Genomic DNA, 24,480 nt, shown 5'->3' with positions numbered 1-24,480 from the left:
GCTCCACCAATTTTCAATAAACATTACCCAAACCACCCCCATCTCCTGGTCAGACTATTTACTACGTGATCTACCTGGAGCTCTAACAGCCTGTCCTTGAAGGAAGATCCCTTCAAACAGGTCAGACCCACCTTCCACTTAAACCCTGAGAACCTCTTAGAAACCTTGAGAGAGCTGTCCAGCCCCTCAAAACCAAACCTGAATTCAGCTAGTTATTCCACTATCCTAGCAGACTTGTGGAACATTGATCTCAAGAAAGCCCTGAACAAGTTGGCCCCTGTGAAGATTACCACTGTAAAAAAATTCCAGCCCTACACCCTGGTACTCTTTTGAACTGAGAAAATCGAAGCAAACTGGAAGACAACAAACACTACTGGTGAAAATCTAAATCCCACTTGGATAGAGAGAACTGATACAATCCCGTAATTCAATAGGCAAAAAGAACACTACTTCTCTGCCACGATTTCTCAAGCTAAAACACCAGGAGAACTCTTTAGTACCATCTCCAAGCTGATAGGAGCTACTGCATCTCTGCTTGCTTCTCTACACATAACCTTTCACTGCAATAAGCTTGCTGAATTCTTTGTCAAAAAGATCACCAACATCAGAACATAAGAACATAAAAAATTGCTATGCTGGGTCAGACCAAGGGTCCATCAAGCCCAGCATCCCATTTCCAACAGAGGCCAAACCAGGCCACAAGAACCTGGCAATTACCCAAACACTAAGAAGAACCCATGTTACTGATGCAATTAATAGCAGTGGCTATTCCCTAAGTAAACTTGATTAATAGCCGTTAATGGACTTCTCCTCCAAGAACTTATCCAAACCTATTTTGAACCCAGCTACACTAACTGCACTAACCACATCCTCTGGCAACAAATTCCAGAGCTTTATTGTGTGTCGAGTGAAAAAGAATTTTCTCCGATTAGTCTTAAATGTGCTACTTGCTAACTTCATGGAATGCCCCCTAGTCCTTCTATTATCCAAAAGTGTAAATAATCGATTCACATCTACTCATTCAAGACCTCTCATGATCTTAAAGACCTCTATCATATCCCCCCTCAGCCGTCTCTTCTCCAAACTGAACAGGCCTAACCTCTTCAGCCTTTCCTCATAGGGGAGCTGTTCCATCCCCTTTATCATTTTGGCCACCGTTCTCTGTACCTTCTCCTTCGCAACTATATCTTTCTTGAGATGCGGCGACCAGAATTCTACCTAGTACTCAAGGTGCAGTCTCACCATGGAGCGATACAGAGGCTTTATGACATCCTCGATTTTATTCACCATTCCTTTCCTGATAATTCCTAACATTGTTTGCTTTTTTGACTGCCACAGCACACTGAGCCGACAATTTCAAAGTATTATCCACTATGACGCCTAGATCTTTTTCCTGGGCGGTAGCTCCTAATATGGAACCTAACCTACAGCAAGGGTTAATTTTCCCTCACATCACCTTGCACTTATCCACATTAAATTTCATCTGCCATTTGGATGCCCAATTTTCCAGTCTCAAGGTCCTCCTACAATTTATCACAATCCGCTTGCGATTTAACCACTCTGAAAAATTTGTATCACTCGATGTATTCCTTTCCAGATCATTTATAAATATATTGAAAAGCACGGGTCCTAGTACAGATCCTTGAGGCACTCCACTGTTTACCCTTTTCCACTGAGTAAGTTGTCCATTTAATCCTACTTTGTTTCCCTGTCTTTTAACCAGTTTGTAATCCACGAAAGGACATCGCCACCTATCCCATGACTTTTTACTTTCTTAGAAGCTTCTTATGAGGAACTTTGTCAAATGCCTTCCAAAAATCCAACTACACTACAGCCACCGTGTCTGTTGACACTCTTTAGGTCCAGGATGGGGCAAAAGGCACCCTCCTCTTGGGTACAATGAAATAGATGGAATAATGCCTGGGGTGCAGGTACTGAATTATAGCCCTTAATTTGAGAAGTCTTATCAAGGTGGACTCCACTGCCTGCTTCTTGTGCTGGGAGTGGCAAGGAGACATCATGAACATGTCCCGAGGAGTGCTGTGAAATTCCAGTGCTTATCCTTCTCGTATGACATTCAGTACCCATTTGTCCGATGTGATTTCGACCCACCACTGGTAGAAGAGGGACAGTCAATCCTCTATTTCCTCATTCCGTGGATGGGTCAGCAAAACGTCATTGGGGAGTTCAGGCAGAACCTGACCCTCTCTTGGGCTGGCAGCTCCGAAAGGACTGAGACCTCCCCAAGGACTGAGGCCTCTGAAATTCGAGTTTCTGTAGGGCCGAAAGCATTTGGTGCCCCTGGATTGGCTCCTCATAGGTGAGGGGTGCTGTGACTGCTTTCTCTTATCTTCCAGTAGCCAGGGCACTCGAGATTCACCCCACTTACTGGCCAGCTTTTCCAATTTGCTTCCAAAGAGGAGAGATCCCTTAAAGGGCATCTTTGTGAGGTTTGCCTTAGAGGTCACATCTGCTGACCAATTTCTCAGCCATTGCTGTCTTTTGGCCACTATCACTGAGGCTACTCCTCTGGCAGAGGTACGGACTAGGTCAGAACCTGCGTCAGCTAAAAAGGCAGCGGCAGGCTCCATAGCTTCTTCTGGAATACCGCCCCTGAGTCATCCACCTCTCTAGAGAGGAGAAGGTATGAGCAAGCCACCAGGCACGGCAGGTAGCAATCTGTAAGGTCATTGCTGTCATGTCAAAGGCTTGTTTAAGGATGGACTCCATCCGCTTATCATGCAACATCCTTTCAGAATGCCACTCCTCCCTCCACGGGATAGTTGTTCGCTTCGAAACACCTCAGACCACGCTTTAACTTTAGGGAAGTGCAGGCATTCTCTCGCAGCCAGATCCAGTGGGTATAGAGCTTGTAATGATCGATCACCTTTAAAACTCACTTCAGGGGCCTCCCATTCCAGGTCAATCGACTTCTGGATGGCTTCCAGTACCGGAAAATAGCAAGATGCCTTCCGCAGAGACACCAGAATGGGATTCTTCTTAGGTTCCATCATGAAGTCCACCCCAGGAACTCCCAGCGACTTCAGAGTCTGGGAAACCAGGGCTTGCAATTCATCTCTATGGAAAAAACGCAACATTTTCCCATATGTTTCTAAACCTGGAGGGATTTCTCCATCTTCCAAAGCATCTAAAGATTTCTCCATCTTCCAAAGCATCTAAAGAGGAGGCAGCAAAACACTGCACGGAGCGGCAGTAGCCACAGAGGCATTCACGGAGCGGGATGCCAGTGGCCAGTGGTTGGTGTTCCACCTTCACGGAGCGGAAGGATGGAGGGCTGCCATCTCCAAATTAAAAAAACAAAACAAAAAAACAGGGGTGGGTTCATGGGCTATAGGTATTACCAATTATTAGGCTTATTCAATTACCAATTATTAGGCTTATTCAATATTTGTTGATAGTTAATGTGACCTTCAAGGCATAATTCACTTTCAATGCATATCCAGCATAGCTCTCTGCTTCAACGGCAGGGGAGAAGAAAAACTAATACTTCACGCATATCCAGCATATCCACGCATATCCAGCATATCTTACACTCTGCTTCAACAGCAGAGAGCTATGCTGCCGCTTACCCAACTAATCAAGCTTGATATTTCACTTGGATGCAGCTCCATCACTGCTCTCTACATTAATGGTGGCGGTGAAAGGGAAATAGAACCTAAGGTTATTAAGAGCTAAGAGAAACAGATAAGTATGAGAAAAAAAGTGTGAAGCTTGCTGGGCAGACTGGATGGCCGATTGGGTCTTCTTCTCTGCCGTCATTTCTATGTTTCTATCTGGATCCCCTTCTTCATCCATGCTGTCCAAGTCCCTGCCAGGAACACTCTTGGTGAGGCGAGGCATGTCTTAAGGCCTGCCGATAGGGCTGAGAGAGGTAGGCCTTACCGGCTGTGGATCCGTCCGGACAGGGGCAAGTGAAGCAGACTGTGCCTGTACGAAGGCTTGAAGGCCTTGAAAAAATTCCACCCAAGAGAAGGCCGCTGGATCCATACCTCTCCTTCGGAAGACCCAACCCCGGGATTATTCAGATACAGGGTGCTTCCAATTAAGGTTGTGGCTGACCTATCCTCAGAATGGGAAGAACCGGACTTGTTAAAGTCTGGGGAGGTCATCTCTCCCTGGGCCTCCTTACAATGCTGACATAAGTAAGAATCTAGGTCAGACTGAGTAGCCCTAATATGGCAAGCAGCAAAGAGAGAATGGTGCTTATGTTTCTTTGTTGCCGGAGTCAATAGAGACGGCAGTTGCGAATTCAGCTGGCTCGCGCTTGAAGACTTTGTGTACGCACAGATTTCGGGCACCTCAGCAAGCTGCGGCAAGACGCACACACAACCTGTGCAATCGGGAATTCTGCACCTAAGTAGTTGTGCATAGACTGTGCACGAAGTTGTGTGCATATGATTGTGCACACTTGTGCAAGCACCGCGTGTACTAATGCTGTGTAGAGGGCAATGTAAGGCGCACAAAACCACGTGCAATTTGGCACCTACGCAGCCTACCATGCGGTGTGCTGACCAAGCCTGAAGTGGGGCTTAGCCCACTGTGGGGCTGCTCAAGCCGCTCGGATGCCCACCTCCTTTTACAGCAACGGATCTGGAACGATGTTGGTACGGTGCGCCGAGCAAGGAGGACCGGAGGAAGTCTTACAAAACCCCTCCAAAGTCTCTGAACGAGAAATCCCTTTTTTTTTTTTGTTACTTACCTGGGTTCAACGCTTACTGGCTGAGTACAGAGACAATCTCCGGCTATGGGGAGAGGGGGCTTTGGCCATCACCACTACTGCCTTTCAGCTGCTTCAGCAGCCAAGTCCACTCCAGGAACTAGCTACCAGACCAAGGCACACCTCTGAGGGATCTCAGAAATCACCTCAGGAATTCTCAACTGGGGGAGGGACCATTAGGTATCACCGCAGGAGAGGGAGGCTCAATCTTTCTCCAATTTAAAGGTAAAATTTCTTCTTCTAAAGAGTACAGCGATCCCGATACGGAAAGCACATGTACATCTGCTAGGAGACGGAGAGATACTGAAGGGCTGAGGTCACTGCAGGGGTACATCTAGGGTGATGTCAGCTTTGAAACCTGACACCATCTCCATCTGCTAGCAAGGGAGCATATAACCCATTGGTCCTAAGACCATCTGGCTACACGCTAGGAAATGTTAGTTTTGTTTGTATTGGTAGTTTGATTATGTATGTTTATTGTTATCTGGTGAAATTTGTAGATCAGCGAAATATAAATTGTTTAAAAAAATAAATGTCTTTGCCCTCTTTCAGCTCTTCTACTTAAGAAACCAATTGCTGATTCTTCAGATTTTTCTAATTTTCAACCCATATTATCTCTCCCATTTTTATCAAAAGTAATAGAATCAGTTGTTGTTAAACAGTTATCTCAATATTTCAATGAAAATTCAATTTTATATTAACATCAATTTGGATTCAGAAAACCTAACACCAACACACTGCTCCCTTCTAGTACCAATACATTCCATTGTGGATTTGATTTTGGCACCTCATACATGTTAATACTATTAAATACGGCTGTAATATCTGACACTCTGAACCATGGTATTCTTCTCTCCCATTTATCTGATATCGGAATTGCCAGTACAGTAATATCATGGTTCAAATCATATCTCAGTAATCGTTTTCAACAAATTAGATTAGCCTCTAACATCCTCTTGGCATTCTGTCTCAACCTGAGACTTTCAAGGTTCTGCAATGTCTGTGGCTCTGTTCAGTGTCTATCTTACTTTGCTCTGCCCAGCATGGCAATTTCTTATGTTCTTATTAGAGACTTGCCATCAGTCCATAAACTTTTTAGCCGTGACTGAATCAAAGCCGGTCAGGTCTCCAGCAGCAAAATCGCTTCCTGGACACTTGCCTTTCAAAGTTGGCTGTTTGAAGTGCAATATGCCCAAGCGTTGTGGCTTAAAATTTAGCTGAATTACATGATTGCCCTGCTGAAGAAGAACTGGAGTTGATCTCGGAACCTGAGACCGAGATAACAGAACCCCATCATTATTACGCCTATGATGAAGGGGATAGGAGGGAACCTGGACCCCTGGCTCTGCTGTGGGTTAAAGCTGATCAGGGATTACCTGCTCGCCCAGCTCAACCTGAGCGATGGCCCACGAAGGAAACTAATACCTCAGAGAGCATCTTCTAACTTTTCTTCTTCTGTCCCTTCTATCTTTCTTTTTTCTTAACTGCAGGTTTGCACCTCTACCATCTGAAGGAGACAGAGAAATACTTAGGGACTGCAGATGACACTCCGTTATGTAGCTGTGCCTCAAAGTTTTTGTTCTCTGCCTCCATCTGCTGGCAGGGATGTAAAACCCACTTGTCTGGACCGATCTGGGGTAGGAACAGGAAAATTTTTTTAAAATAAATAAATCATCATTAGAGGAAGGACATAAAGCAAAACCACTGCCGCATCAAACAACTTTAAAAAGGAGAATTATAATAGAATGAGGAAACTAGTTAAAAAACCCCACAAAACTAAAAGCAGTTTCCAAGGTTAAAAGTTTACATGGCACGTGGCTATTGTTTAAAAATATCTTGGAGGCCCATATAAAATGTATTCTATGCATTAAAAAAGGTTGAAGGAAGACCAAATGACATTCGACACTATTAATCACCAAATTCTACTGACCCGCCTATCCCATATAGGCATCTCTGGAACAGTCCATAACTGGGTCAAATCGTATCTATCCAACTGATCTCAACAAATTTTCATCAGTCGCAATCATTCCACATCATTTGCATTAGAAACTGGAGTTCCTCAAGGTTCTGCCCTCTCAGCTGCATTATTCAACATTTATCTTACCCCGATTTGTCAACTTCTAGCCACACTTGGTCTAACTTACAGAATAAGAACATGCCATATTGGGTCAGACCAAGGGTCCATCAAGCCCAGCATCCTGTTTCCAACAGTGGCTAATCCAGGTCATAAGAACCTGGCAAGTACCCAAAAGCTAAGTCTAATCCATGCTACTGTTGCTAGTAATAGCGGTGGCTATTATTGTTAACAATTTTGTGTCATCTGCAAATTTGATTACCTCACTTGTCGTATTTCTTTCCAGATCATTTATAAATATATTGAAAAGTACGGGTCCCAATACAGATCCCTGAGGCACTCCACTGCCACCTCCCTTCCATTGAGAAAATTGTCCATTTAATCCTACTCTATTTCCTAATCTACGCAGACAACATACAATTCTTCTTCCCCACCAAACATACCTGGTCAGACACATTAAAATTCCTCTCCTTATACCTCACAATGATCAAAAGCTGATTAACATACAATAAATTAAGTCTAAACCTCACTAAAACAGAAATACTTATTTTAGGAAATCCTTGCTTCAAAAGCATCCCCCTCTTTCATTCAACATGACAACTGTACAATAAATATAGTCAATCAAGTACGCAACTTAGGAATCATTCTAGACACAAAGCTAAACCTTAACTCACACATCAAATCTTTTTTTAGAAATTCCTTCTTAAAAATCAAGCTATTGAGACATGTTAAACCCCTGTTTGACCCGGTTCACTTTCTCACAATTGTACAATCACTAATTCTCTCCGGCATCGATTATTGCAATTCTTTGTTATTAGGTCTACCACAAATCACTACTCGCCCATTATAGTTACTACAAAACTCAGCAGTGGCTTATATACAACACCAAACTCCGTGAGCACATTTCCCCGGTCCTTCACAAACTCAACTGGCTTCCTGTTAAATGGCGTATACAATTTAAAACTCTAATGATTCTTCACACAATTATCTATAGTAATAATAACTCATGGCTCTCTGCTTCTCTTCACATATACACCCCATGGAGGAATCTCCGCTCAAAAAACAAACTGCTACTTCAAGTTCCGTCACTAAAAACTACCAGACTAGTTTCCTCAGAGAGCGTGCATTCTCAATTGCTGGACCCATACTTTGGAACTCAATTCCGCCAGAAATCAGTTTAATCTCAGCTAAAAAACTGTTCAAGAAAACCATCATACACTATCGCTTTATTCAGACCTGTCCTGATCTATGCAAAACCTTACAAGTGAATTAGTCCTATCTTTTAGTTCATCTCTTATTTATTGTCTCCAAGTTATGCCTGTATTTTATTTCATTTAAGATGTTTTGTGTCTTATTTTACTTATGTGTATTTTAAATGATGCTATGTATGTTACATTGTAACCCGCCCCGAACTTCGGAGGGGCGGGATATAAATAAATAAAATGACTGCCACAATGGTTTCATGGTGAGGTGGAAGAGGCAGTTCAAGCGAAAAGGGCATCATTTAAAATAATAGAAGACCCCCCCAAATGAAGAAAACAAGCAAGAGCATAAGTACTGGCAAGACAGATGTAAAACAGTAGTGAGACAGGCCAAGAGAATTTGAGAAGAAGCTGGCCAGAGAGAAAATAAATAATAACAATGTTTTCATGCATACTGGGCAGCTAAATGACCAAGGGATAAAAGAGGTGCTCAGGGAAGACAAGGAACTAGCAGAAAAACTGAATGAATTATTTGCTTTGATCTTTTCTCAGGAGGATGTTGGGAACATACCCATACTGAAAATATTTTTTTGATAGTGATGATGCTGAGCAACTGAAACAAATCTCCGTGATAACAGAGAATGTATTGATCCAACTGACAAACTATAGAGTAAAAAAAAAATCACCTGAACCGGAGGGTATTCACCCCAGAGTCCTAAAAGAGCTCAAACAAGAAACTGCAAAACTAGTAAGCTGTAGCCTATCATTTAAAACAGCCACGATATCTGAAGACTGGTGGGTGGCCAATTTAACACTGAAGTTTAAAAAGGGCTCCAGGAATGATCTGAAAAACTATAGACCAGTGAGCCTGATGTTGGTGCTCAGCAAAATTACAGAAGCTATTTTTAAAAAGAAAATCACTGACCATGTAGGCAGATATGGCTTCATGGGGAAGAGTCAACATGATTTTAGCAAAGGAAGTCTTGTCATACCAATCTTTTAAAATTGTTTTTGAAAGTATAAAACATATAGTTAAAGCTAAGTCAGTTGATTTAGTGTATTTGGTATTTTAGAAAGCATTTCATAAAGGTCCCCCATGAGAGACTCCTCAGGAAATTTAAAAAATCATGAGATAGGAAGCAGTGTGGACTGGTTAACTGGTTAAAAGACAGGAAACAGATGCTAGGACAAAACTAGTCAGTTTTCAAAATGGAGAAACATCATTAACGGAGAACCATAGGGATTGTACTGGGACTTATGTGGTTTAATATATTCATAAATGATCTGGAAAAAGGAATGATGAATGAGGTGATCAAATTTGCAGATGATAAGATTATCCAAAGTTGTAAAAAAAAATAAAAAAGCAGTGGATTGAAAGGTTAAATAATAATTAAAAAAAAATACAGCAGTGAATTGCAAGGAATTGCAGAAGAGCCTTGCGAGACTAGGCATCCAAATGGCAGATGAAGTTTATTGTAGAAAGTCGTAATGTGATCCTTGTAGGGAAAAATAATCTCAACTACAGGTACATGATGTTGGGTTCTATACTGGGAGCTGCTACCAGGAAAAGACCTTGTAGACAATATATTGAAGTTTGTTCACTCAGTGTGCGAGAACAGTCAAAAAAGCAAAAGAAAATTATTCCTTACCTGCTAATTTTCGTTCCTGTAGTACCACGGATCAATCCAGACCGTGGGTTATGTCCCCCTTCCAGCAGATGGAGTCAGGGCAAAAACTGAAAGGGCACCCTCTCATAAGCTGGTGTGTCCTCTGCGTCCCTTCAGTATTAAGTATATCAAAGCAAGAAAAAACAATTGGATGGATCAAGACAAAAAACCAAATTGTCAACATGTATGTGTAACGAACCATCAAGAACAACAACAACAACTTGCAAATAGAACTATCAGTCCTTTACAATCTGTACTGAATTATCTTAAGTGTACATTCGAGCTGCTAGACACTCCCAATCCCAAAAATCTTTAGGGAGGGCGTCTGGACTGATCCGTGGTACTACAGGAACGAAAATTATCAGGTAAGAACTAATTTTCCTTTCCCTGTACATACCCGGATCAGTCCAGACCATGGGATGTCCCAAAGCTTCCCTACAGAGGGTGGGACCCAGACAGTCCCGCTTGAAGCACCTGCCGACCAAAGGAACCAAAGGTTAGAGCCTGAACATCGAGTCAGTAGTGACGAGCAAATGTATGAAGAGATTTCCATGTAGCCGCCCTACATATTTCTTGCAGCGACACCGATTGAGACTCCGCCCAAGAAGTCGCTTGAGAACGTAAAGAATGAGCTTTTAGGCCTTCAGGAACTGGTCAGCCCTTGTAATGTAGGCCGAAGAAATCGCCTCCTTCAACCAGCGAGCGATCGTAGCCTTAGAAGCTTGCTTTCCCCTGTTGGGTCCTCTCCACAGGACAAAAAGATGATCGGAAACCCGAAAATCATTAGTGACCTCAAGATAATGCAATAAGACTCGCTTGACATCGAGACAACGAAGATCACTATTACCAGACACCGCGATATCCTCTCGCAAAAAAGCAGGAAGTTCCACGGACTGGTTAACATGAAAAGACGAAACAACCTTAGGTAAGAAAGAAGGTACGGTCTTGAGAGAGACGCCAGAGTCCGAAAAACGCAAGAAAGGGTCTCTACAGGATAGAGCTTGAAGTTCAGACACCCTCCTGGCAGAGCAAATAGCGACCAAGAAGACAGTCTTGAAAGTCAAGTCTTTGAGAATGTGGCTCGACGGAGAGGCTCGTACGGTGCCGAACAAAGAGCTCGAAGGACCAAGTTTAAACTCCATGAAGGACAAATAGACCGGACAGGTGGTTTCAGGTGCTTAGCGCCCCTGAGAAAACGTACAACATCCAGATGAAGGGCGACTGCCCGACCTTAGATAGAGCCCAGGAGGGAACCAAGAGCCGAAACCTGAACTCGCAGGGAGCTAACCGAAAGACCCTTGGAGAGACCACGCTGAAGAAAAGTGAGAATAACCGCAACCGAAGGCGAACAAGCCGAAACACCAAACTCCTCGCAGACATTTTCAAAAACCTTCCAGACCCGGTCATAGGTAAGAGATGTCAACTGTTTGCGAGACCTGAGGAGTGTGGCAATAACTTCATCCTTATATCCACTTCGTCTCAAACGTGTCTGTTCAAAAGCCATGCCGCTAGACAGAAGCGATCCGCCTGGTCGAAAAATACGGGACCCTACTGCAGAAGATGGGACAGGTGACCAAGACGAAGAGGTCCGTCCACAGTGAGATTCACCAGATCTGCGAACCACGGCCATCAGGGCCATTCGGGGGCCACGAGAATGACCAGACTGCGATGGAGTGCTATTCTCCGTAGAACCTTCCCCACTAACGGCCACGGTGGAAACACGTAGAGAAGAACGTCGGAGGGCCAGGGAAGAACCAGCGCATCCACCCCTTCCGAACAATGCTCCCTCCACTGGCTGAAGAACCGGGGAGCCTTGGCGTTGGATAGCGTCACCATGAGGTCCAGGTGAGGGGGACCCCACCTGTGCATCGCTTCGCCTGACAACTCCCACTCGCCAGGATCGAGATGTTGTCGACTGAGGAAGTCGGCTTGAATATTCTCCTTGGCCACTATGTGGGAGGCCGCCAGGCGATCCAAGTGCCTCTCTGCCCAGTGAAAGAGCTTGCTGGCCTCTAGCACCATTAGACGACTTTGAGTCCCCCCCCTGTCGATTTATGTAAGCCACCGTGGTGGAATTGTCCGATAGCACCCAGACCGCTTTGTGGCGAATCAGAGGAAGAAAAAATTTGAGAGCCAGGCGAACCGCTCGGGCTTCTAGACGATTGATGTGCCACCGAGACTGGGAGAGGGACCAGAAACCTTGAGTCATTTGAGATTGGCAGACGGCCCCCCAACCGGAGGCTGACATCTGTTGTCACAATGACCCAAGAGGGAGTCAAAAGAGGCATCCCCTTGAGAAGATGTGCCGGGGAGAACCACCATTGTATATTGGCTATGGTAGAGTCGGAGAGAGGAAGAATCTCTTGGTACTGCTCAGACATCGGTTTCCAACGGGATAACAATGCTTTCTGTAAAGGACGCATATGAGCATACGCCCAGGGGATGAGATCGATCGTGGAAGCCATGGTCCCTAAAACTTGCAGGTAATCCCACGCTGTGGGAAGCGGTAGAGAGACAAAAGTGTTCAACTGATCGATCAGGTTGAGAGTCCGCGAGTCCGAAAGAAAAATGTTGCCGACCCAAGTGTTGAAAAGAGCACCAAGGAATTCCAGCTCTTGTGAGGGCCAAAGATTAAGAACATAAGAAAAGAACATAAGAAAATGCCATACTGGGTCAGACCAAGGGTCCATCAAGCCCAGCATCCTGTTTCCAACAGTGGCCAATCCAGGCCATAAGAACCTGGCAAGTACCCAAAAACTAAGTCTATTCCATGTAACCATTGCTAATGGCAGTGGCTATTCTCTAAGTGAACTTAATAGCAGGTAATGGACTTCTCCTCCAAGAACTTATCCAATCCTTTTTTAAACACAGCTATACTAACTGCACGAACCACATTCTCTGGCAACAAATTCCAGAGTTTAATTGTGCGTTGAGTAAAAAAGAACTTTCTCCGATTAGTTTTAAATGTGCCCCATGCTAACTTCATGGAGTGTCCCCTAGTCTTTCTACTATCCGAAAGAGTAAATAACCGATTCACATCTACCCGTTCTAGACCTCTCATGATTTTAAACACCTCTATCATATCCCCCCTCAGTCGTCTCTTCTCCAAGCTGAAAAGTCCTAACCTCTTTAGTCTTTCCTCATAGGGGAGTTGTTCCATTCCCCTTATCATTTTGGTAGCCCTTCTCTGTACCTTCTCCATCGCAATTATATCTTTTTTGAGATGCGGCGACCAGAATTGTACACAGTATTCAAGGTGCGGTCTCACCATGGAGCGATACAGAGGCATTATGACATTTTCCGTTTTATTCATCATTCCTTTTCTAATAATTCCCAACATTCTGTTTGCTTTTTTGACTGCCGCAGCACACTGAACCGACGATTTCAATGTGTTATCCACTATGATACCTAGATCTCTTTCTTGGGTTGTAGCACCTAATATGGAACCCAACATCGTGTAATTATAGCATGGGTTATTTTTCCCTATATGCATCACCTTGCACTTATCCACATTAAATTTCATCTGCCATTTGGATGCCCAATTTTCCAGTCGCACAAGGTCTTCCTGCAATTTATCACAATCTGCTTGTGATTTAACTACTCTGAACAATTTTGTGTCATCTGCAAATTTGATTATCTCACTCGTCGTATTTCTTTCCAGATCATTTATAAATATATTGAACAGTAAGGGTCCCAATACAGATCCCTGAGGCACTCCACTGTCCACTCCCTTCCACTGAGAAAATTGCCCATTTAATCCTACTCTCTGTTTCCTGTCTTTTAGCCAGTTTGCAATCCACGAAAGGACATCGCCACCTATCCCATGACTTTTTACTTTTCCTAGAAGCCTCTCATGAGGAACTTTGTCAAACGCCTTCTGAAAATCCAAGTATACTATATCTACCGGTTCACCTTTATCCACATGTTTATTAACTCCTTCAAAAAAGTGAAGCAGATTTGTGAGGCAAGACTTTGTTCCATTAAACCATGTCTTTTGGAGTAGTTGATTATCCAGCCGAGAGATGCGAGTAGGGCTAAAACTCTGTTTATCGCGTGCGCGCAGAAGGCAACGGACTTGCCCCTTACCAGCCAATCGTCTAGGTAAGGATGGACTAAAATCCCTTCTCATCGGAGAGCTGCCGCAACAACTACCATGATCTTGGTGAAGGTGCGGGGAGCGGTGAAGAGACCGAAGGGAAGGGCCCGGAACTGAAAGCGAATGAATCTTTGATGTTCCCAATGGTTGGGGATGTGAAAATAAGCCTCTGTCAGATCGAGGGAGGCGAGGAACTCGCCGGGACGGACCGCCGCAATCACCGTGCGCAGGGTTTCCATCTTGAAACGGGGAACCTTGAGGGCCCGATTGACCCTTTAGAGATCCAGGATGGGGCAAAAGGAATCGTCCTTTTTGGGAACAATGAAGTAAATTGAATACTGGCCAGTGCACTGTTCTTGCACCGGTACCGGAAGGATCACCCCCAAATCCTGAAGTCTCAACAGGGTGTGACAGACCGCAGGTCGCTTGGAACGGCCGCAAGGGGACACGATATTTAGATCTGGCAGGTCCCTGGCAAACTAACGCATAGCCGTGTTCTATCACCTCGAGGTCCCAGAGATCGGATGTGATTTTAGCCCACTTCTCGAGAAACAGAGAAAGACGCCCACCTAAGTTTCGTTCGGAGGAATGGACCGGCCAAATCTCATTGGGGAGCTGACTTAGTAGTCGTGTGTTGCTGATGGCCATCCTGGAAGCCTTGACGGCCGCGAAAGGAATGGGACCAAGACTGGGACCTGGAGACACCACCCCTGGGGAAGGAGCCATGAGCCCTGGTGCCGTAACGGCGGTTCCCCCTAAAGCAAGTGTGAGTCGGAAAGAAAGACTTCGACGGTTTGGGACGGTCCTCTGGCAGCTTGTGGACTTGTTCTCACCCAAGGATTTAATAGCTCCAGGTCCTCACCAAAAAGCAACTTGCCCTTGAAAGGAAGAGTGCCCAACTGAGCTTTTGAAGAAGCATCAGCAGACCAATTACGTAGCCAGAGAAGATGTCTGGCCGAGACCGCAGAAACCATAGCCTTTGCCTGGACACGAAGCAAGTTATAGAGGGCATCCACACCATAGGCTATAGCGCCCTCCAAACGTTCAGCTTGCTCAGCCTCTGCAGACAGGAGGTCCTGGGTGCTGAGTAACTGTTGCATCCACCTAAGGCTTGCCCGCTGCATGAGACTGCTGCAAATAGTCGCCCGGACTCCAAGAGCCAAAACTTCAAAGATGCGTTTCAAATAAAAGTCAAGCTTACGGTCCTGCACATCCCGCAATGCTGTAGTGCCCACCACAGGAATGGTGGTACGTTTCGTCACCGCGGTAACAGAAGAATCTACCTTAGGAATCTTTAACATGTCCAGGCAGTCCACAGGGAGCGGGTATAGCTTATCCATAGCCCTACCAACTCGAAGCCCTATCTCTGGGGACTCCCATTCCCGGAGGAGAAGCAAACGGTGCATTGGATGAAGCGGGAAAGTACGCGGTAACGCCCTGAGTCCCGCCAGGACCGGGTCTGCGTTTGGTGTCATCGCTGCCGCCACAGAATCATCTGGTGGAGCTTCAATTCCCAGTTCCTGGAGAACGAAGGGAATAAGAGGCTCCAGTTCCTCCCGCTGAAATAAGCGCAGGACACGGGGATCGTCGCCCTCTAACGGGGGTGGCTTGAGCCGTGGTATCATCGTCCCCTACGTCAAGCGGGTCTGAAGGAGGCTGGGGGGGGGGGGGGGAGCACCCGGGACCACACGAACCCTAAGCCGGCCCTGAGGGTCCGGAACATCAGGGGACGGCACAGGAAAAGGAGGTTTCGGAGGAAGGGGAACAATTGGGGGGGGGGGGGGGAGTTTCCACCTCCCTCTGTAAGCTGGCCAAGTAAGATTCATGCATTAAAAGGACAAAATCTGAGGAAAAACGGGTCCGGGCCGAATTTTTCACGGGGGGAGGGGCGAGGGAGGTGAGAGGGGGTCCGAGCCCCCCCCCGCCGAGAGCGAACCGGGCTCAAATCGGGGGGGGGGGGAAAAATCGGATCCCCAGCCCCCAGAGAAGCAGGAAGTGTTTCATCAGAAACACCCAAAATGGCTGCTGCTGACGCGCGTTCCTGGGACAGGAACGGCTTAGAAACACGTCAGGGAGCCCTTCCCCGAGGTCTAAAATTTGGTGGTTCACCCCCCGAAATACACCTGGAGAATACCCCATTGCGGGAGAGTCGGGAGGCCGACTCTCCACAAGCCAAACAAAAAGGTGGCCGCGGCATGGAGCAGGAAAACAGCTGCGAAGCAAATTGAAAACAGCTGAGCGGGGAGCCCCTGAGAAGCTGGGCGGGAGATTGAACCCCGCTCCCTCCTCACAAAATAGACTGCTGCCTTTTTTTATTTAATTTTTTTTTTTTTTTTAAATAAAGACCAAAAAATTTGACAAGTAAAATATATTTTCTGTGAAAGATTGGGAAACCAAAAACAGTTTTATTCACATAAATAATTCACAGCATTCACAGAGGCAGGGGTATGATAATCCTCCCTGAAGCTCCACCGAGGCATGGGCATCTCGGGGCACGGCAGCAGATACAAAACGTGGGTAGAGGGACTGGCACCACCAGTGTCACCGGGAAGGGAACCTAGGCTGACAGAAATCAAGGGGCAAGGCCCCCCTAGGAACCCCAAGAGCGAGGGAGACAGAACTGTCTGCCCTGACACAGTCAGTCAGAGAAAAAAATCTTTTTTTTTCTTCTTTTTTTTTAAATTAAGGAGTAAATTAAAGAGTACTTGTGTGAGCTTGCCCCAGAGAAAGGAAAGGAAACACACAGGTCGAGTCAGTAAAGTCTGCGGGAGAGCGGACGAACGCCCGCTCGATTCAGTATGTAAATTAGGTGGTGCGGTAGAAACAGGCAAAAGGAGGCGCTAGGGACACTAGCGCGTCCCTAACGCCTCCTTTTAACCCGGAGCGGCGGCTGTTAGTGGGTTTGACAGCAGACGCTCAATTTTGTCGGCGTCGGTTCTCGAGCCCGCTGACAGCCACGGGCTCGGAAACCGGACGCTGGCAAAATTGAGCGTCCGATTTTCGGCCCGACAGCCGCCGGCTCATTTAAAAATTTGTTTTCTTTCTTTTTTTTTTTTAAACTTTTTTTACACTTCGGGACCTCCGACTTAATATCGCCATGATATTAAGTCGGAGGGTGCACAGAAAAGGGTGCACAGAAAAGCAGTTTCTGCCGGTGCCGGCAGAAACTAGCGCCTACCTTTGGGGAGGCGCTAATTTCTTACAGTAAAATGTGCGGCTTGGCTGCACATTTTTCTTACTGTATCGCGCGGGCATACCTAATAGGGCCATCAACATGCACTGTATTGTATCGGCCTGACAGAGGGCAAGCTAAACAGGGAACCAAAGGGTGAGCTATTCCACCTGCTGGAGACAGACAAATCTGAGGGTTCCAGGGTGGGTTCCGTCCTTATATGGGCTGCCCTTAGAACTTTGGTCTGTCTCCACCTGCTGGAGACAGACAAATCTGAGGGTTCCAGGGTGGGTTCCGTCCTTCTATGGGCTGCCCTTAGAACTTTGGTCTGTCTCCACCTGCTGGAGACAGACAAATCTGAGGGTTCCAGGGTGGGTTCCGTCCTTATATGGGCTGCCCTTAGAACTCTGGTCTGTCTCCACCTGCTGGAACGGGAGCTTAACCCATGGTCTGGACTGATCCGGGTACGTACAGGGAAATTCATTTTACATTTTTGAAAGAAAAGTATATTTCCGCAGCACATGTCTTTAGAATGCATCTCTCTGATTTAGCTTTATGGGCAAACTGTACAACTCAGACTGCTGATCCATTACACTGTTTTTTTTAAATTTGGGGAGAATATTTAGGGCCTGATATTCAAAAGCATTTATTCCCATAAAACCCAGATTTATGCATATAAATTGGCTTTTGAAAATTGCTTGAAGGGTTGTATGCAAACAAAGCAATGGAACTCGCTCCCTTCAGACCTCAGGCTCGAACAATGTCCGATCACCTTTAAAAAAAGACTCAAGACCTGGTTGTTCAACCAAGCCTTCTCTTAACTCAGCTATCTTATCAAATCTCCCACTAGTAGACTCTGTCCTTGGCAAATCTCTAATGGTAATTTCGTTCTAATAAACCCGCCGTTGTAGCTCTTAATCCCTGTGCCCTATTCTAAGTCACCGAACATTACACCAGCTAGCATTAGGCTCGCCGGTCAAGTCTCTTTTCTTATACACTGTGTTAAACCCAGTTCTTTGTATCCAAGTTTGATCACCCTGGTTTAATGTAAGACATTCTCATGTCATGGTTTTTGTTGGAATGTAAACCGAAGTGATTGGTAACTCTGTTACTTGAATATCGGTATATAAAAGTGCTAAATAAATAAATGTGCAAAAAAGTGCAAGCAAAAGCAATTTTGTGCATACTTTTACACATACTAGAAAGATATCCCCAGGGAAGGAGTTGGGGGCAAGGATAGCAATAACATGCATACTTTTGCTTTTCATGCATACTTTTGATTCAGCAAAAACTAGAAGTACTACTACAAAACACAGACGCTCCTGTAGCCATTTCTGTCTGGCAGACTACGTGCTGCTAGTGTTGACTGCATCAGTGCAGCAGGTTGGTAAATTCACCAATATGGATTCAGTTTATGCAAAACATTTGCCTGACTCAGAATACTAAAAAGCAGCTCTGGTCAGGGCGTAATAAACATAGGACAAAACTTCAGAGCAAACCTTTTTCTTCTCAACTGAGACACATTCTCTTTTGATGCTGCCTATGCCACCTGCATTTTTTCATTCAGCTTCCTTTGCTCCTTACGTTACCCTCCCACATTCATTCTCCGGCATGGACATGATAGTTGTGCAGATACATAGACTGGATTTCTCACATCCTCACAGGTTACTAAAACCTCTTTCCTCTCAAAATGCAAAGCATGCATCTTTTCCCCATAGAAATAAACAGCTTACAAGTGCAGATGTTAAGAACATGCCATACTGGGTCAGACCAAGGGTCCATCAAGCCCAGCATCCTGTTTCCAACAGTGGCCAATCCAGGCCATAAGAACCTGGCAAGTACCCAAAAATTAAGTCTATTCCATGTTACCATTGATAGTAATAGCAGTGGTTATTATCTAAGTCAACTTAATTAATAGCAGGTAATGGACTTCTCCTCCAAGAACTTATCCAATCCTTTTTTAAACACAGCTACACTAACTGCACTAACCACATCTTCTGGCAACAAATTCCAGAGTTTAATTGTGCGTTGAGTAAAAAAGAGCTTTCTCCGATTAGTTTTAAATGTGCCCCATGCTAACTTCATGGAGTGCCCCAGAGTCTTTCTACTATCCGAAAGAGTAAATAACCGATTCACATCTACCCGTTCTAGACCTCTCATGATTTTAAACACCTCTATCATATCCCCTCTCAGCCATCTCTTCTCCAAGCTGAAAAGTCCTAACCTCTTTAGTCTTTCCTCATAGGAGAGTTGTTCCATTCCCCTTATCATTTTGGGTGCCCTTCTCTGTACCTTCTCCATCACAATTATATCTTTTTTGAGATGCGGCGACCAGAATTGTACACAGTATTCAAGGTGCGGTCTCACCATGGAGTGATACAGAGGCATTATGACATTTTCCGTTTTATTCACCATTCCTTTTCTAATAATTCCCAACATTCTGTTTGCTTTTTTGACTGCCGCAGCACACTGAGCCGATGATTTCAATGTGTTATCCACTATGACACCTAGATCTCTTTCTTGGGTAGCAGCACATAATATGGAACCCAACATTGTGTAATTATAGCATGGGTTATTTTTCCCTATATGCATCACCTTGCACTTATCCACATTAAATTTCATCTGCCATTTTGATGCTCAATTTTCCAGTCTCACAAGGTCTTCCTGCAATTTATCACAATCTGCTTGTGATTTAACTACTCTGAACAATTTTGTGTCATCTGCAAATTTGATTACCTCACTTGTATTTCTTTCCAGATCATTTATAAATATATTGAAAAGTAAGGGTCCCAATACAGATCCCTGAGGCACTCCACTGCCCACTCCCTTCCAGTGAGAAAATTGTCCATTTAATCCTGCTCTCTGTTTCCTGTCTTTTAGCCAGTTTGCAATCCACGAAAGGACATTGCCACAATCCCATGACTTTTTACTTTTCCTAGAAGCCTCTCATGAGGAACTTTGTCAAACGCCTTCTGAAAATCCAAGTATACTACATCTACCGGTTCACCTTTATCCACATGTTTATTAACTCCTTCAAAAAAGTGAAGCGGATTTGTGAGGCAAGACTTGCCCTGGGTAAAGCCATGCTGACTTTGTTTCATTAAACCATGTCTTTCTATATGTTCTGACTTTGATGTTTAGAACACTTTCCACTATTTTTCCTGGCACTGAAGTCAGGCTAACCGGTCTGTAGTTTCCAGGATCACCCCTGGAGCCCTTTTTAAATATTGGGGTTACATTTGCCACCCTCCAGTCTTCAGGTACAATGGATGATTTTAATGATAGGTTACAAATTTTTACTAATAGGTCTGAAATTTCATTTTTTTAGTTCCTTCAGAACTCTGGGGTGTATACCATCCGGTCCAGGTGATTTACTACTCTTCAGTTTGTCAATCAGGCCTACCACATCTTCTAGGTTCACCGTGATTTGATTCAGTCCATCTGAATCATTACCCATGAAAACCTTCTCCAGTACGGGTACCTCCCCAACATCCTCTTCAGTAAACACCGAAGCAAAGAAATCATTTAATCTTTCCGCGATGGCCTTATCTTCTCTAAGTGCCCCTTTAACCCCTCGATCATCTAACGGTCCAACTGACTCCCTCACAGGCTTTCTGCTTCGGATATATTTTAAAAAGTTTTTACTGTGAGTTTTTGCCTCTGCGGCCAACTTCTTTTCAAATTCTCTCTTAGCCTGTCTTATCAATGTCTAAAATGAATATATACCCCTGAAGAACAAGCAACATGTTTCATGTTAAAATTAAATTCCTTCACCATATATCTTACATACCAGTATTGTCCATCATATGTGCAGTCTTTTTAACAGTACAGCTGGATCTACAACACTTGAAGTTTTCATTCTCCTCCACCCTGTGTCACACTCAAAAAGAAATACTTACACAGAATGCACCTTTTCTCCAACGATGACCTTTCAGAGTTCGATATAAGCGGCCAGCAAAAAATCCACCAAACACCCTGATATAGAGGAAGAAAGTTAGGAAAAAAAGAAAACAGAAAAAGGTAGAAACTATGATGGGTAAGAGGGGATAGCTACCTACCCCATGAACATAAAAAGGAAGCACGCAGTGGTCATGAGTGCACCCCTGCTAGAAGGTGAGAGCATCCCCAACATAGCAACAACTGCAAAACAAAAGAGAAACTTTTTAGAACAGAAAATGATTCTTCAAATAGAGAAAATTGTTCAACTAGAAGATCAACTCCTTATTCATAAGGATCAAAACAGAACAGAGAGCTCAAACTATTGCACCTCTACAGCTGAAATGCTGCGGGGAAACACTATCATCATCGGTCTCTGTCTTCAAAGTCTATGAATATTTTTTCAAATTTTATAACATCTTTTATCCCATAGTGAAAAAATGTGAAAACCTAACAATTTTTAGATTTCAATCCAAGTGTTTTCCTGCAGCATTTCAGCTGTAGAGGTGCAATAGTTTGCGCTCTCTGTTATTCTGTTTTGTTCCTTATGAATATAGAGTTGATCTTCTAGTTGAATAATTTTTTCTTCAACTCATTTGGTGTTTTTCGTATTAGTCCTCAAATAGTTCTCTATTTCCTCTGCTATTTTCCCTAAATCACTCTCCCTTTTTAAGGTGTTCCTTCTTTGCCCAGAATTCTCTCTATACATTTCCTTTTCTTTCTGCTCATCCATGATAGACCTCCCCCAAAACCTGCTACTTACATATGACAATCAAGATCATGCAGAACAGCTGAATCCCAGACCCCAACAAAGAGCTGAGGACCATGGGATATTGGGGGGGCCTGAACACATCTCCATGAACCAATTTCCATCCAGACTCCTCCATTGTGTCTTCCTGTGTAAAAGTCAACATAATGAGAAAGAAAAATTCTAAACATGGCACGGATTTAATCAAGGAAAAATTCCCAGAATGCAAAACCATTCAAACTCCTTCATGTGTACCAGTGGCTAATTCTACATGATCAGCCAAATGCCACCCCATGCTTCAGATGAGAGTACTCAAGGCCATTAAAAAGATCTGTTTGAATAAATCACTTTTCCTCTTTGCTTTTTATTATAAGTTATCATGATTATTTCATTTTACAGTGTCTTTGTGCGAGGTCTGTTTTCTCATTAAACTATTATTCTATGCATATTTTCAAGAATTTGCTTAAACCTTGAAAAATAAACAAAAAAACCATGCAAAGTGACTACAAAACTCCCCTCCCTAACCTCTGTACTCTGCCACTTGTCCCCTTTGGCTTCTGTAGTTTCAGTTTAGTCTTTCCAAAGTCCCTTATGACATCCCTAGACTTTATAGTATCTGTAGGGCTTCACCCTCTCTCCCAACACAGATCCCCAGGCTGTATGATCTAATAAAAATATAAATACAATGGATAAAAACTCAAACCACGTAAGAAGCTGAGACTTTACAATGTAGTAGACAGTCCAAGTATTAAAACTAAAAGCAGTGCTAAACCCACATTTTCAATGGAAGGGAAATGGGCCCCAAAATTAAAAACAAATTTCAACAAATTGGATGAAACTGTATATCAGGAGGTTTTGAAGCAAGGTGGTACAGACTCCAAAATCAAAAGCTAAGGGTACTTAAAAAAAAAATAGGGGTTCATGTCAATGTAACTTTACATTTTAAATCAATTACAGATATGCTAACTTATTTTTCTTGAACTCTTTACCACCTCCATCTACACTAAAGGAGGAAGAAAATCAGTCATCAGGCTAGGAGTGGAGAACCTGATTTCTAAATTTCCTTCTATAAAGAAGTAAACGAGCTCTAACTTTCCTTTAAAGAAGGAAAGAACAGGAACTAGTTTTTGTGATGCTAGTCAATTACTGATCTGATTATCATTATTTGTTTGGGATTTTTCTGTTATAACGTGATCTTAATTTATGTACAATTTTTATGTAACTGTGAGTAAAATTATTTAACAACAACAATTTCATAGAATAAATAATTACACATACAATGTCATCTTCCTTATTGTAGTTTGCAATGTCTTTCCGAAGCGTTCGGATGATGATCATACTTAGGATGCCTGTAACATAATACCAAAATTCAATTATCTTTTACTATGTCCTCCAGAAACTTGCCCTCCACATACAACAAGATGAACACCATACAATACCAAAGAACACAGAGGAATAAGGTCTATGGAGGTACTTGGGAATATAAATAACTATTCTTAAAAAAAAAATAATTTCACACCAGCAAAAAGAAACTCCTAGAAAGTAAAAACATCAACTCCCAAGTGAATAGGTAAAACAGAGATCAAATTACATTTTTTTATTTGTTTTAATTTTATTATATATGATTGTTTTGAGCTGTTATGATCTGCTTTGAACAATGTTTGGTAATGAATGCGGAATACAAGTACATGTAAATAAACAAAGTTCATTTATTTAATAGTTTTTGTACACCGCTTATAAGAAATCAATTGAGTTAAGCAGTACATAGTAAAACAGACCATGAGGTCAATATTCAAAACCAATTAAACCGATAACTGACAAGTTATCCGTTCTTATGTGGTGGAATAACCAGATTGATTTATTTATTATTTTTATATGCCGACATTCAATCTGAGATATCACACGGGTTTACATTCAGGTACTGTAGGTATTTCCCTGTCCCCAGAGGGCTTACAATCTAAGGCAATGGAGGGTAAAGTGACTTGCCCAAGGTCACAAGGAGCGACAGCGGGACTCGAACCCTGGTCTCCTGGTTCATAGCCCCCTGCTCTAACCACTAGATATTCTTAGATTAATAAAAATATACAGTCATGGGCCTCCCAGCCCAATTCCTATTCTCCCACCTGCTGGCCAGGACTCCCCCAACCCCTTCATATTTAAAAACTTAAAAAGATATTGGCACCAACCAGGCCCATCCCACCTCCTTGCCTCCCCGTCATCCCCCAAACACTACCTCCATGCTACCACTCTCCGCCTGTTATCCCCCCCACCCCCAGTACAATGGTAATGCTGGAACACAGAAAGCACCCGGGATTGCATTGTATTACAATCCTGCAACAGGATCAATTCAGGTAGCAGGTAGGGGAGGGGGAGGGCTATCTCGCTTTAATTTTCAAGTCGTTGGGCTGTCCTGGCCAGTGGGTAGGTTGGGACTTTTGTGGTGGTAGTGGGAGAGGGGGGCTGGAAATAGGGCCAAGAAGTCAGGAATTGTGCCGGAAGGCCCACGCCAATGTTGAGATTACTTACCTGATAATCTCCTTTTCCTTAGTGTAGACAGATGGACTCAAAACAAGTGGGTATAGTGTGCTCGTGCTAGCAGTTGGAGACGGATCTGACGTCAGCACGGATACATATACCCCCACAGGAAGTGAAGCAATTCAGTAATCTTCCTTGCAAAGCTGTTATAGCTATATGAGTACTGACCGATCGATTAATTAAACAGGATTACCCTGACCGGTTGATGGTAGCTGGAGACCGCCAGGATTCTCAACCGGAATGCGTCGACACCCGGCAGGGTGGATGCCCTATGTAGTAAAACATGGCTTACCTTGAGCCTGTGAAATCCCA

At 43.9% G+C, this 24,480-nt stretch overlaps 1 protein-coding gene across 1 annotated transcript in view; it reads right to left on the bottom strand.

The window, feature by feature from the left end:
• TM9SF4 (transmembrane 9 superfamily member 4) overlaps positions 1-24,480 on the bottom strand; it is a 211,675-nt gene that overhangs the window by 48,885 nt on the left and 138,310 nt on the right. The window contains 4 exon segments of the mRNA XM_029612354.1: positions 20,849-20,924; positions 21,008-21,089; positions 21,649-21,781; positions 22,912-22,982. Of these exon segments, the coding sequence (XP_029468214.1) occupies positions 20,849-20,924; positions 21,008-21,089; positions 21,649-21,781; positions 22,912-22,982 (362 nt within the window).

This window comes from Rhinatrema bivittatum, chromosome 8, assembly GCF_901001135.1.
Source record: "Rhinatrema bivittatum chromosome 8, aRhiBiv1.1, whole genome shotgun sequence".
Classification (NCBI taxonomy): domain Eukaryota; kingdom Metazoa; phylum Chordata; class Amphibia; order Gymnophiona; family Rhinatrematidae; genus Rhinatrema; species Rhinatrema bivittatum.
This window is presented reverse-complemented; position numbering and strand designations above follow the sequence as displayed.